We start from the raw sequence: 15,836 nt of genomic DNA on the forward strand, positions 1-15,836 counted from the left end.
TAGTTTGACCTGCTCTACTTGCAAAGAATACCAACAGTTTGCTTTTCATCAGTTCCATGATTTCAGAGGAAACCTTTCTGGATGCCCTCTTTTTTCTGGTTCTCTGGAAGTCCTGTAAAGGGCAGTAGCGAGCTCCCTGTGGGACACATCCCTTTGCATCCTTGTCTTCAGCTGGGAAGCACAGTGCTCAGATAATGTTGGCTTGTACCTGTTTTTCCATTTGTTCTACCCCTTCTGTGAGCAAAAGGTTTGATTACACTTGGCAATGGATTTATGCTCTGGTTCCATTTTCTCCAGATCAATGATTTCAGACTCAATTACCTCTACATGCCTTTCTGTCTCCACCACCTGATTCTCCAGACCTTTAAATTATGCAGTGAATGAATCACTTTTATTCTCCAACAAAGGAAATATTTCTTTCAATTTGCATGGAGGGCTTCCAGGAAAGGCTTGGGGAAAAGTTTCTTGCCATAAGAATGGCAATTTGGAGGCAGTGTGTGCATGATGTGACTCAGAAGTTGGATCCTCTTTCTGAGGACCTTGCCATTTAGCGACCACACAGCTTGAAGAAAGTGACCTCTTCACCTTGAATTTCTGCTTTTGGGTGAATGTTCCAACAGCATCCAACAGCCCTTTGGCTATACTGACTCTAAAATGTTATAAGCTGATGGCTGCCTGAAAAGGCAGTTCACTGTAAGAATGACTGCCTGAGTTGGATCACCTCTGGTGGGTACAACTTTGTGGATTGTTGATGCCCATCTTCTACTGATAAAGTAGTAAAAGGTGAGCAAAAACCAGCATCGTGTGCTGCTGTTTCAGGAAGCTGTACGGTATGTTGGCAGCAGTAAGATGAAAGTCTTTTGCTGTGTTTGAAGTGGGAGGATGCTCAAGCTGGTCACCTGTAGATGCTGCTTAGCAGTTTATGGCCTCTGACTCTGGGTGTTGTCGGTGAGCTACGAGAACTGTGAATTAAATTTACTCTGGTTTAGGCCAGGATATGAGTATTTTTGTTTCTGAATGCATAGAAACTAAACTTCAGCCATGTAAATGAACACATTTAACATTCGTTATATTTAAAAAAAGAAAAGTTTTGTGCAAGTTCCAGCTTTCTAGCTCCTGCCATCATTTGCTGGAGCTCAGAAAAGGCAAATTTATCACCACTATGTCTTGTCCTTTTTTTTTTTCCTGTTATGTTGTGCTTTATCCTTACAACTAACAATGATAAAATATTGACATTTACCATGCACTTATTAATAAGACAATACTAATAGGTCCCATATAAATACCTATTTAGACATTTAAAACTAACACCACCAACTGTGCTGTTGATTTGTGATTCAGAATAGCTTGTGTTGCAGAATGTGTCACTTGGAAACAAATATTTGAATGTTCCCAAATCCTTAATCTTCAGAATATCTCATTTTTAATTAGAAAGGGATTGCAGTAATGTGGCCTGTGCAAAAGCCAAATCTGATACACAAGCAGGCAAAGCTAAGTAAATGAAACAAAAGAAAATCTGCTTTGAATGATCTTTTCTCAAACCTTTTAATATAGTTCTCTTAAAATATAAAACAGAAAACCAAAGCCTTTCCAGTGATCTCTATCTGATTAATCAACTTTTTCAAAATTAAGAAATGTTGACTTAGAACAAGGTTTTGAAGTATATCAAGTAAAATATTCCCTGTCATGTACTTTTCATTATTAGCAGTAAATTTTAAAAAATTATTCGGATTTAAAAAATATTGTTGACAAAACCTCAGAACATCCAACAACTCTATTGCCATAAAATCTACTACAAAAAACCTATGTATAATAAAGAAAATATGATATAATGATTTATTTTTTCTATTGCTTGTATACATACACACAGATACTTGTAATGCATCTTTCTCAAGAGTTGTTGAGAGTTTATTCTGCCTGAGGTGTATCCTTTTGGGAAGTCGCTTTTAAAGAAATAGGAAAGTGTTACCGTGGATGCATTAGCAGACATCTGGAAGTTGTTTGAGGGTGAGTCAGTAGCTGCAATAATCTCACTCCCTTTGAATTTGCACTCAGTCATGCTGCTCTCCTCCATTTCTACTCAACTGTGCTACAATGCTAGAAATGTGTCATATCTTACAGGTGTATTGCAAGTTTCTTTGTCATATTTTAAGTGAAAATAATCACATAATCTGCAGCTCTGTAGAAGATGCTGAGGAAAAGAGAATTTATGTGCATGTGTGTGTGCACGAGCAATTTAGCTCTTAGGTTCTTAGTTCCTAAATGTGGGTTTTTTTAAATACTTGTAGAGAAATACATAACATCAGTGGAAAAATAAGTACTATTACTATTCCTTTTCTCTCTCCTGTAAGGGGATCACCTACTATCTTTCCTATAATATTGTTTCCCAACTTTCACCCGGGTTTCTTCCCAAACTGAGACAGTGTGTATCAGTGCCATCTGCTGACTCCAAGCACAATTGTTCCAATGTTTGAATAGCTATGGGGAAAAGCATTTGACAGTACAAATTTGCACAGGATGCAAAAGCAGGGATTAAATAAAATTACACAGAATTTATATATATAATTTTGAAATGGTACCGAAGAAATTCTGTACAGAACAAAAGAAGCTTTCCAATAGGAGATGCTTCTTGGTGTAAATTGTGAATGCGTTTTGCGTAATTAATATGTTTTCACTGATTATCTGGAGATCAATCCCACCATAAAATGGCACAAGAAGCTAACAGAGCAAGATCATGTTAGGTGCCAAGGCATTTGTCTGCTCTCCAAAAACACTTAAATATTTACGCCTAAATGCTGACTAAATCTGGGCTAAGATGCTTTACTTCTCCTAGCATCAAGCTCCTAGAAGTAATAGTTTCAAATGTTAAGCTTCCTCAGAAGAAACTCAGAGCCCAATAAACAACCATCAAACCAATTCTGAGTTTCCATAAAATTTCCTGAAAGGTTAAGTCTGAGCAGAGCTAATGGTATCTCTCTGAAAATATGTAGGAAGGAGAAAGCGAATTCTACTTTTTAAACTACTGTAAGTTTTTTTCAGTATTTTTAGAGATTTTTGCATTTGTTTGTGTGTGTGGCTATATATGAAAACCTCTAAAGAGTCATTAAAACAAAAGTAAAATAGGACTAATCTGTCTTTATCGAGTTCCCAGTATGTCCCTAGATGCTTTCATAGCCACCCTAGTTTGCAAGCTAGCGTATTGTAGGGAACAAAACAAAAAAAACGGGGAAATCAGGGTATTAAGAATGGAAAAGAATAAGTCTTTACACTGAACAGTTAGAGAGATTTAATGAAACTTTCAAAGAAGATAAATACAACCACTTTTAAATTGTCTTCTCCCAGGCTGCATTTTGATTGTGTAAGCACACTGCACAGTGTTGTTGTTGGTTAATAGCAATAGAAATTTTCTAACGGGATATTGAAATAGAAAGTTTCTAACAAAAATAAACCCTAGCATTCCCAAGCACTACTAAAAAAAAAAAAGGAAAGCAGTGCTTTGCTTTTCAGCTAGGAAGAAATATGGAAAAAAACTGCAGTGAAGTCTAGAAAAAGAATGTCCTGAGAAGCGGGACTGACAATGAGCTTTTGACTGACTGCCCGGAGCTGTGACTCTGTCTTCCCTGTTGCTTGGCAACTCCATGTTATCACAAAGAAACTGATATTAAGTTGGAACAGGCTGGATATGGTAATTTACGTGGGAAGATACTCTTGCAGTGGGAAAACCATTTTATTTCTAGTTTCTGTCAGCGTAAGTAGGTTTCACATGATGAACTGTAGTACATCCCCTGTTGGGTGCATTTTACCTAAAAAGGTAAAGAGCGACTCTGCCTTGGAAAGAGACTGTGCAGAAAAAAAAAGAAACCCAACAAAAAACCCCACCTTGTTATTCATTAGACCTGCTCCTAGTGTCTACTCAGACATTTCTTCCAGCAGTAGTGACAAAAGCTTGTTTTCGTACCTGTGTGGATCCAGTGCAGATTAGAGATGGAACTCAATCATTATCATTTATATTATCACAGTCCCTAAGAGCTGTTGAGATTTGCCCAAGACCTTGCCATCTTATACAAACATGATCCTCACTTTATCTAATTAGTCCCTGTTCTTTCTTTTGCATTGGCAATAGTTAAGTGCTAAATTTCAATTGCACTTTATTTCTTCCCTGCTGAAAGAAGAGGCTGCATATGTACCCGTTACAGAATGATTTGAAGGCCATGATAGAAACTGTCATTCAACTTTGAATTTGGCTGGTACTGTATGGGTGGGAAAAGACCCAATTTTTATTGAGGTGTATGGAGAGAATGGCAAGGGTATGTATGTAAAACAAATCTTATTGTGAAAGCTTTAAGCCACAAGATGTAGGTAATCCATAATGGTGTTTTTACGTTTGGGTTTAGGTCTAAGATTTAATTGGAAAGAGAAAAAGCAGAGAAGACTCAGGATTTAGTGCAAACCGCTTTTTCTTAAATGTCTGGTTTACTTGTAGCTCTACTGAACCACCACCACAGTCTCTCTGCATTTCCATCCTGCACCATTTCTAGTAATTTAACACCAACATGCGGTCCTACAAATAAGGAAGTTCTTCACATGTCTTCAGGACTCCCTGTTCTGGCTTTGGTCAGCAAAACACTCCCTGTCTCCAGGCTTCTGTCTACTGCAGAGTTAACTTGAAATATAACTCAACTTTTGCCCTTGGCTCAAATCCCAACCATACACAAAAACTTCTGACTTGAGTATGTTGATGCTGTTCAGCTGAAGGGATTGGCCTGGACTGTCAGAAGGCACAGGCAGCAGCTTCAATTAGCATAGCTAATACAGCTAACCGGTGCTGCTCCAAGAACTTGTCTTCATTGCCAAAAAAGGTGTATTTTTACTGTGGGGTAATTAGCCTGAATTAACTATCCTTATTTAAAATAAAGCCCTCCATCTCTTTCCTTACAGCAAAGACATTGCTTCCTTATTAACTCAGAGCATCCCCTTTTGCTGAGGCTAAGCTAACTGAAGAGGAATGAACTCTGCAATGAAAACAGCCCACAATGTCCTAGGCATCAAATAGACCCACAGACTGCAAGCAAAGTCCTTTTCTGAACTGACTCATGGTAGTGAGGTAGCTTCCTTGCTCACTTTTCATTTGGCCAGCAGAGAATGTATCAGCTTGCATCCTATCTACCAAACTAATGAGTTTGTCTCCTTTTTAATTTACCACATCACCTCCAATAAATCCAAAAATGCTCTGGGCTGTTATCTGACTTGGAGGGGAATAATTACTGGACTGACTCCAGCAGCAAGCCTGGCTTAATTAAAACACAGTGTATTTCCCAAAAAGGTAGTAACCAATTTCATTCTGAGTGCAACCTAAAACAACTTTACAACAGAATGGAACAGATGAACTTTGTTTTACCCTGAAGCTTTAAGTAATTTTAAACTGATTTCCCCTGTTAAATCATGAAAAGCTGATTTCCTACACCCCCTTACCACTAGCAGCTAGGGCTAACTTTACCCACCTGAACTGTTGTCTTCCAAGCTAATTGCTAACACATACCACCTGTTTCTTAAGCCCTGGCATTAGGGTAACATAAAGCTTGCAGGCAGTCTCCCATACCTTATGTTCATTGCATTCGCTCACGCTTGCTGTGGAGTGTTTTCTATGCCAAGTAGCAGCATCCTCTGGCTTGTGGGCCATGCTAGACTAAGGGCAGCAAAGCTGTAGCACCTCCTCTGTGTGGCAACAAAAATACCTTTACGCTTCCCGTCATCTAGGGTTGGGTTTTGGGGTTTTTTTGGTTGGTTTTGTTTTTTTTGTTTTTTAGATTGAAATTGTTCTTTAAACAGTTTGGTCACTATGACTTTTTTTAAGGAAAAAAAAAAAAGCTGCTCCCTGTAGCACCCATATTTTCTGTATGCAATGTTTCCCACTGATGAGGAAAAATTGCTGATATGTTTTTTTTATTCTTGAATTCTGATAAGCACAGAACAAATAAGGGTACAAATGTGAGACAGGCAAGGAGTAGTTAGGAGTATGTACCCAGCACCTTTCAGGGGTGCACTGACCAAGGGAGAGGTACACCGACCAAGGGAAGGAGCTCTGGGGAGAGATGTTGTGGGCATAAACCAAGGCAAGGGATCCCTCCCATTGTGGCCAAGTGGAGCTCTCCAAGGGCATTGCTGGAAGCCATGAGGAGTTCCCAGGATGGGGAACTGCTGATAACCACCATTCCCATCTTGCCCACTGTGCCCATTAGTACCTGCAATTAGTTTCAGCTAGTCATAGTCTCAGAGAGTGTTTAAAGGAGGGTGGGAGTAACAAGAGAAGTTTAAACATCTTTTTGTTTCCAGCACTATCCAAGTGTCTCATATAAGACTGGATGACTCAGCGGGTCATATATAGCTTGCCACCTCCAAGATTTTTATTTCATATCTGTCTCAGGTTTTTAATGACTGTAGGTCTGAATTTGATTAAAAATAAAACTGGATTCAGAAGCACTGTTATTGGCTTATGTTATGAAGTTAAGTCTCTCAAGTCTTTTCTATAGTTATGGCTTCTTGTTGACTTGCGAGGATTGGTACAGAAATGAATTGAAAGGCAAATTAAATTAAGAAATAGTAAGAGTAACACAACTTTATTTTTGTTTGTGGTAGTGTTATCAACTCTGAAAATGCAGCTTGTCTCCTTTGTTCCAGTACCAATCCTAGCATAGGGAATTACAAGGTGCATGTGTGTTTCCCTCAGGGTACAGAAGAACCACAGAAGCTGTAGGTGAACAAACAGACATGTTGAGCCAAGGTGCAAAAGTGGTTTTATGTGCCTAGAATGCAAAATTAATTTACAGATATGGGATTGGGAAGGCAGTAAATTTGAATTTGGGGTACTAAAGCACCAGCAAATCAAAAAAGAACAGAGTAGACAAATCTTCTAAATGTTAAAGAAAAAAACACAAACAAAAATATCAGCTGCAACCTTTGCCCCCTCCAATAACATTGAGTATGACTCATGGTTTTGTGAACTTCGATGGGTGGTGGTACAAAAATTGTTTTATCTACCACTGACAGATGGTAGGTTTCTTGGTTTTAAAAATATGAAAACAGCTTGATCTCATGTACCTTGGTTTAAAAATAAAGCTCTTTTTATAGCATGTCTTGATTTTGACAACCATACTATGCAGTAAATATTGGATTCCATGTATAAGCACATTTTAAAAGCCTAAACCAGACTCTTATTTTAGGGGTAGGCTGGTCCTCTGAGTTTGTGAAGTCCTCCGAAAGAGGACTCACAGCTGAACGTAATGGCTCTTTGTGTTTAACTCCAAAGTTTGAGTTGGTTGTGGGTTCAGCTTTGAATTTAAAAACACATTTCCTTGTTTGGTAGCTTTCTTAAATATAATTTCAAAGATGTGTAAATACTAAATTATCCATTTTTTTTGTGATGATGAGCCTGGAATAAATCTGCAGGAGTGAAATGCAATTGAACCTATAAGTAAAATTATTTCTTCTTCATATTGCAGAGCACAGATAACTCAAATATATCTATAATTGCTCAGAACAAAAAGTGCTTTGACAATGACATTATTTGCTCGAAGAATGTTTTCATCACTGTTGGAGACACTGAGATTTATTTTAGTGAACCTTCTGAGAAGCAGGTTAGTTATTTTCTTTCCTTTTCGGGTTGCCCTTTAAGATAAGCATTGTAAAGTTACAACTCTAAAGGAGCATGTTTTTGAAAAACATCTCTCAGTCTGAGTTAACATAGTACAAGAGCCTAGGCCTGGATAAAGCAGCAGGTCCCAGGAAAAATCTTCGTTTTTCATTGTTTTTTTCAAGTTCTGTTTGTCCTAGAAAGAAGACTGCTCAAAAGCCTCAAGTAGCATATTGGCATTTATTTGTTTCTTTCCACTTGGTTTTGAAAGGGAAACCAAAGTACAAAATCAAAGCAAACTTGAATGATTGAAAAGACAAAATATGAAAGTATTAAACCACATCTCTAGTAATATTATTGATCCAGCTATATGCTAAAGATAACGTATTCTTCAGTATACACTTTGTTATTAATTGGCTGCATACCTTGGTAGAATTACTTTATTAGATCTTAATAAATATTCATTTCTGTCAGAAGACCTTAAGGGGACAGGAAAACAAATCTAACTATCAGCTTTGGAAGGCTGGATATTATACTGTGATACACTTTCCAGAAGAGGACATTACAATTCTGTGGGATAAGAAGACAATGATGCATGTTAAAGTTGGACCTCGATGGAAGGTGAGCCAAAATAAAAACCTGAGATTTTGTGTAGCATTCTGTGTTGCTAATGTGATCTCTTGAATAACTGTGATTGTCTTTTCTTTGTGACTAACTTTCCCAGTGATATAGCTGTTTATCACTGTGTTCAGCTGCTAGCATCTCCCAGGTAAGAAGAGACGGAGAATGTGATTTAATGGCTGGACTCCTGAAGATAAGGGGTGATTCCTGCATGCATGTTTACTCTGTTGCTCCACACATTGCAACCTTGCAGATATGCAGTGATTCAGCTCTGACTCAAAGTTACTTTGGGGGTGGGAAGAGAGGGTTAATTTTGAGTTACCCAGTTCACTGCATGTTTTCATAATTGCTGAAGCCAATGGAAAAGAAGCTTCCATATCTAGCGACGTGGAAGATGGCAGGTTTGTAGCACAGATTGGATTAGGCTCATAATAGAACTGCACCCTGAGATGTAGTAGAGACTGCTGAGATGAACAGATGGAGTCATGTCTTGGGTTTAAATTAAGAAGACAAGATACAGGAAAGGATCTAGACAAAACCTGACATTTAAACCTAATAAGTATACTGTGACAGGGTTCAGCCATTCTTCTTCAGGGAAGAATATGAAGCTCCTTCTCTCGCCAGTTGCTCTTCTCTGTTCCATTCCTACATCGTCATTTGCCTTGGTGTCTCTGCAACTCAGTCTTTGGGTCCTGGCAGAGTAATCTTATCTGCACATTCGATAGTTACATTCCTGTTTCGTCTCAACCATGAACACAGGTATTGAGAGGAGGCTCTTTCCAGTAAAAGAAAAGAAAGCACTCTATGCGAGAATACAATATCAGATTTTTTGAAGTATAAATCAAAGTTACAATGACCATCTAATCTGGTTTTAAAGCAACATTATTATAGGCTTTTTTCCCAATAGCCATAAAATGCTTACTTCACATACAAGCTGATTTATCAGCCATCAATAGACATAGTGAAAAAACATTCTTCTGTTTTTGAGTAAGCTAGCAGGGACTTGAGTTCTACAGGTTGCATGCAGGGACACAAATACTTCAGGCTCTTTCTGTTTCCAATGACTGTTTCTTCCGGAGGCTCCAGTTCAGTAAGATAATGTCTGCAGCAGACCTTAAGGAAGAAGAATTCATTAGTGAGCCACAGCACCCTAGAAATCCAACTCTACATTTTACTGTTGTGCAGAAATATCTTTTTCTCTATGTATGTATATGTGTATGCATGTATATATACTTTTTCCATCAGCAGCACATGCCCAAACACAAAAAAGTTGCAGCTGTCTCTTTTGTAACTGCTATTACAAATGTTCTTGCTATTGTGAGCTAAAATTAGAGGCAGCAAGTTTTAATGACAACAACTTGTCAGGCTTCACGTTCATGAGGTAATTCACCTGAACTTTTGACTTTTGGACTGGATGCACTACTAAGCTTTCAGAAAAAAAAAAAAAAAAAGACTAGATTCCAGCCCCTTTTCACAGGCAGACAGTAAGAACAGGTTCTGGAAAACAGGAAGAAAAAAGGAAAATATAAATTTCTATTAAAAGTTATTTGCAATATGGAACTGTAAGCATAGCAGCGTCAGATATTTTCAAAGTGTAAGTCAGAGCTGCATTCACCTTTTTCATTTTATGAATGTGTTATTCCACGTATGTCATTTGTACCGATTATTGACTGTCAGTATACATAAAAAAAAAATCCTCCTTCTCTTTTAGGGTAAACTGGCAGGTTTGTGTGGAAATTTTGACAAATATACTTCAAATGATCTGACTACATCAAACAACATGGAGGTGAGAAATGCACAGGTGTTTGGAGACAGCTGGGTATTAGGACAGGTAAGTCCCATGTCCAGTAAAAATTTAAGAAAAAAGGATGATAATTTTAGTTTATAAATGAACATGTTATAAGCACATGATGTACAGGGATTTTCTAAGCTCATGGTCAAGTGTATAAGAGGACATTTTAATTTTTATGTCTGTAGATGTGAAATGTGTTAATAATGTCTTATGTCTTAGCAAACTGTCTCATGTCATAGCAAACATATACTGAATTTAAATGAAATCAAAGAGTCTCTTTAGGGAAGAATATATTTTTCCCTATATAAGACAATTATCATAGCTGTCTGGATTTCAATTTTCTATAAAGTTAGATACATTGCTTCTGATATCTTGGATTCAGCCCAATTTTAAAAACAATTGTAATTTCTCTGGTGTTGGAGGCATCAGGATATTGAAAGTAAATAGAATCTGAACGCTGGTAAAAAAGGTCTGGAAAGAAGTTCCTTTCTGAACACCGAAAAAAAAATTGGTGATTTTTTTTTTAGTTGCAGTTTGTAAATAGAGAACAAACTGATGAAGCAGCGGTGGTGAAGGGGTGAGACCGAAAAGGCTCAGAACAGCAACAGGCACAACTTGGTTTCTGAGAAGGGAAGAGGTTGTAGAGAGCGGATGACCGCAACTGTGTTTTATAACACAGGAGAATAGGTATTTTATTAATTTGTGCTGAGAAGATATAAGGTTGTATAGCCTTGTGAACCTCCTGAAAAATCAGTATTTGTAAAGCACTCCCTTAGGACGTCTGTGAGAACCAATTTTTAATCTGTTCTCTCCTTGACTCACAGCAGGAAATTGAACCAAAATCTCTCACCTCATGAAAGAATATGACACCTATTTGGAGTAAAGTTTTTGAGGCTTCTCTCCCTCAATATCTCCCTTTGGATCTATTTTACTCTACATAAAATGTTTAAATTGTGTGAGCAAGCAAAGCAAATGTGTAGTGTTGGTGGTTTTACTGCTCATCTAGAAGGAGGTAGATAAAGAAATGTGTAAATGCTTTGTATGAAGTGTATGAATTTTTCTTTTCTGATTTATCAGTGCAGTGGCTGCTTTAAAAAAGTGTGTGGTGTTTGCACAGCACATTAACTTCTAGGGTGTTACGACCTCTCCTTATGCAGCCCAAACTTGTGCTTGCCTTTTTGTGGCCACATATATATGTATTTTTGTAAAATCTCATGTAATCTTCCAATCTCTGTGCTGCCAGAGCACTCAGGATCTGAGTTCAATATTGGCCTTGCAGGCAGCCTGCGCTCAGCCAGACTTGACGCTTCATCTACCTCAGCAGTAGGTGTTAGGGATTTTTTTCAGAAAGGACCTTTGGCCTTCATAGAGATGTATCCTGGTCATCTTTTCTGCAAAATCTAAATACTGTAAAGGAATATTTGGTAGCTGGAGGCCTAGAACCCAACTCTGCTACTGGCAAACATGCTTGCATTGGCACCGTGAAGCGTGGGATGCTTCCAGGGTTTCTGCCTCCTGGGAGTGGCAGCGCATCCCCCACCATGGCGTCTGAGCATCCGCACAGGAGGGTAGCAGAGGTGGGCGACTGCACTGCAGCTGAGGCTGTGTTGGGAGACCCCAATGCTGCCTATGGATCCATCATTTCCCCCCCTGGACTTCCCTGCTGCATCAAGAGGGTATGGTTTTGGATGAGCTCGTGTTTTCTGAGCTGAGTGTCATTTTGCTATATTTTTCTGTTCGTTTGTTTTTTCTTCTTGAAGAGAAACTTTAAGAGAGGGAGTTGTATCTCAGCCATTTTTGAGTTATCATCACGATGATCTTTGACTATTTTTTTTATGAGTTGCTCTCTTCCTACCGCTGCTTCTTTATTTGAACTTACAGGGCTAAAGCCATCTGTAGTGTGACTCCATTTAAAGTCAGTGCAAAACCACCAGAGATGGATTTGGACCATGTATTTGTTTGTGATGTTACAGTTGGTTGCTCTGGTAATGATTATAATGTGTCACAAAGAAAACATCTTGTCTTTATGCGCCGAGCAGACAGCAGGAACATTTTAGTACTTCAGAACAAAACACAAAGATTCTTTTTTGTGCAAATGTTTTCAATTATAACAATAAATCAGGGAAAGGGGAAGATGAAGATAGCATTTAAACTTTATTTCTGTTGTCTGAGTATGCAGGTATTGAATTATCTGACACTATAGTGTACCTGAGTCCATGGTAAACACACCTTTGTATAAAAACACATGTTTGTGGTGTTTTTGCTTGTTTTCAAGTGCAAGAGCCCAAATGAAACACTAAGACCATGTGAGGTACATCAGAGCAAGTTTCCTTATGCCAAAAAGGAATGCTCAGTTTTATACAGTGATGTTTTTGCACCTTGTCGCAATGTGGTAAGTTTATTAAACATCCAAGATGTGCTCTCATGTAGGAAAATATTATAATTCCAGTAATTAACTTCTTCTTGCCATTCCTCTCAGTCTGAATGCCGCAGAGGATACAGAGTAGAGCCCTGCAAATATCTCTATGTGGGTGGGCTATGTTTGTGCAGAGCTTCTTGTTCCTTTCAAGACTGGAGCCTAAACATAATAGTGATAACTGGGAGCCATGAGTTAGTAGACTGGATAATCAAGGTTTTGTTCTCTTTCGGTTTTATTTATATCTTTTATTTATATAGGTAACTACATTTGTAATGCTTTTGTGTATATTGCAGGATTCTAAAATAAGCATTTCTGTAATGTGCCTACAGCTTATCTCAAATGGTTTTATTTTGTTAACTGTCCTGCTCAATATAGAAAGAAATATGAGAGAGTGAGATTTTAGCTTCAGAGCTATCAGTATTTTTAATTGGCTGACAGTTTATCATCTGCTTTTTATCAAAACTCTGAGGTTTGGTGTCCTTGTTTTCCCAATACCTGGCTGAGCCTGCAACTTGAGTTACAAGAATGTCCTTAAGTTCAGTCTAGACAAGATGGGGACAACAATAGCTTGTGTGGGAATCTTTTATTCCATTTTAGTCCACCCTTTATCAATGCAAGACATGGTCTATACATTTTTCCCTATTTCTGATTTTAGCCTCCCAAAGGTATTTAGTTATCAAAGGTGCTTCTTTACATCTGTGCAAGTGAGAACCACTACAACATTTTGCCTCAGTCTCTTATTTTCTTTATGACTATTAATACTAAATGAGATCATTAGATGTCCCAGCTGAACCTCCTGACTTTCAGGACTGAAGTTTGATATCAACATGGTTAGGAATTTGCCTGAGGAGGAGGTTGCAGTAGCTTAACCCGAGAGATTTATTAATGTTGACTTCAGTTACTATGTAAAGAATTTTTTGAGCATGTGCCTGAGAACATAGTGATGAGTGTATTTTCAAAGTGAAAAGTAATAAATAAAAATGGAACTTTTGAGAGTTTTTAAGGAGCTGTATTATTATAACTTCATAAAGAAGGTGTTTTCTCTTGAACATTCATTTTCTATATCTTATCCATGTTGTGATTAAAATTTGCAAACATTACGCCAAAAATTTAGCATAATTATGTTAAAAAATGCATGTCAGGTGCAAAACATGTCATTTAATTAGTAGTCAGGTATTTTCACATGCACATATCCATCTTGTATGGAACAGCCTGTAAAGCAAACAACTTTCAGGTGTTTTGACAACCTATTCATCAGCGTGTGAAAATACGGCTCTTACAAATGTAATGTAAAGTGACCTCCTATCAAGGATATCTGCAGCTGACTGCTGGCTGCCCAGGTGGGAAACCGGGTGCCAAGGAAAAAAGCCCAAGCAGAGGCTGACACCGGGGTCACGGAAGGAACAGAAAGTGTAGATGTGGGTTTCAGGACATGCTTGGAGCAGCGCTCTCACAGTCGCTCCTGCTGTGCAGGTGGTGGAGGATCCTGCTGTGCATGGAGGCAAGCTCCTGCCCGTGGGACAGGCGGCCTCAGAGTTCAGCTAAGGCTGGAAAACCCTGTTTTCAGGGAGACAAAATCTTGCGTCTCTGGCTGGCAGCGACTGACAGATTGCAGTTGCCCAGCTAAGCACTGAACTCAGTGGGGGGCTGAGGAGCCTCAACGCTCACAGAAAAAAAGGTCTTCCTCATAACTTCTGAACTCAGCAGGAGCTTTGACCCTAGGATCCCAATTTGTCACAACAGCAGGGTGTTGCTGACTCATGGAGAGATGCTGTCCTGCAGACATGAGAGACAGGTTGAGCTCTTTGGAGCCAATCTGCTGTTTGGTGGTTCCTGTGAAGCTATTACAGCCATTTTCAGTGGAGCTAATGCTCACGCCCCCAGCCCAGTGGTATCCCTGTTTTCAAAATAAGAAAAAGAATGAAAGCAAAATGGCATCTCTCTCCACTGAAGGGAGAAAAACAGTCTTCGTATCCCTGCCAGCTTCCAGCAACTGCCAGCTGAGAAGCCGTCTCCATGTTAGATAACAGCTGCTTTGTTACTGTGACAGTATTTCTGTAATCTGACGTGTGCCGTTTGAGTGCTCTACAACTGAGCTAGACCAGAGTCTAAACCAAAGAAAAGCATTGCTTTAAACATTCCATGTGTTGAATAAGAACACTGTTTTGGAAACTTTGCTGAACATTACAAAAAAGATGATTAAAACCCAAAAAATAGTGTATTATGTAAAACCACGAAATAATGTGATAGGATTTTAGAGTGAGGACATGGGTTTCTGATTTAATGAAGGTTTGCGGGCACAGTATATTAAAATCTTAATAAGTGCAGAAATATTTTTCTGCAAAATGTCACCAGCATGCTCAAGCTTTCTTTCCCTGACCAAAACCCCCACTACAAGTTATTACTTTAATTACATGATAATCAGAGCTGCAACTCTGACTTTTTTGCTGTTCATGCAAAACTGACAGGATGACTATAGATGGCAGTATTTGCCTTATAAAAACAGAACTGCCAGCTTCAACATACTCTGCAAAATCGATGAACAGCAAGTGTGTGGACAGACATACTTCTTAATAGTCACGATTGAAATTTTCTCTTGGCCTGTAATGTAAGTAGAAGTTGATCATTTGAAGTATACTTTTTGTATAGGAATGTACCCAAACCTTAGAAAATATCTTATTTTTGTGTCCAATTCTTTCAGTCAATCCAGAGGTAGCAGTCCTGCTGAGAATGGTGCAACACAAATTTGTACAGCTCATGCAATTAAGTCACCAGCCCTCTTTTCTTTTTTTTTTTCCCCCCAGATTGATGTGACTTCTTTTGTCAAAAATTGTCACACAGACACGTGCAACTGCAATCTTGGCGGGGACTGTGAGTGCTTGTGTACCAGTATTGCAGCTTATGCCCACAAATGCTGCCAGCAAGGAGCAGCGATTCACTGGCGATCTCCTTCCCTCTGTGGTACGTACTTGGGCCGGCTGTGTACTGGAGCTCATCTTTGAGGCATCTTTGGCCTTTTGCTGCCCAATAATACAAATACGACAGAAGCAGATGGGTAATAAATATACTTCTTCACATTTTTCACACTGTCTGTGTGTTAGCTGTTAGTCTTATACACGCAAATTTGCTGCCTTACTGAAGAGGACTGGCTGTTCTCAGGGTGTGCCAGCGCAGAGACTGTCGGAAAGGTACCAGTATACCAGATCTGGGGAATGTCCAGTGTTCTGTGTAGGGCTGCAAAGAGATTCAGTCCTTTCTACTTTTCATTGACAGCGAGAAGGGTTCTTGGCTGTAGAATAATTCATGCTTCAGGTCTGCTGTCCTAGCACATCTATTTAAATACAGCTGTATGTCACTGAATAAAAGCCTAAGGA

General features: G+C 38.8%; 1 protein-coding gene across 1 annotated transcript in view; it reads left to right on the forward strand.

Annotated features, from left to right (window-relative positions):
* The window catches only part of OTOGL (otogelin-like), a 96,216-nt gene that overhangs the window by 42,908 nt on the left and 37,472 nt on the right, over nucleotides 1–15,836 (forward strand). The window contains 6 exon segments of the mRNA XM_009574441.1: nucleotides 7,500–7,634; nucleotides 7,783–7,803; nucleotides 8,123–8,251; nucleotides 9,963–10,082; nucleotides 12,319–12,435; nucleotides 15,267–15,423. Of these exon segments, the coding sequence (XP_009572736.1) occupies nucleotides 7,500–7,634; nucleotides 7,783–7,803; nucleotides 8,123–8,251; nucleotides 9,963–10,082; nucleotides 12,319–12,435; nucleotides 15,267–15,423 (679 nt within the window).

Source organism: Fulmarus glacialis, unplaced genomic scaffold (assembly GCF_000690835.1).
Source record: "Fulmarus glacialis isolate BGI_N327 unplaced genomic scaffold, ASM69083v1 scaffold15120, whole genome shotgun sequence".
NCBI lineage: Eukaryota > Metazoa > Chordata > Aves > Procellariiformes > Procellariidae > Fulmarus > Fulmarus glacialis.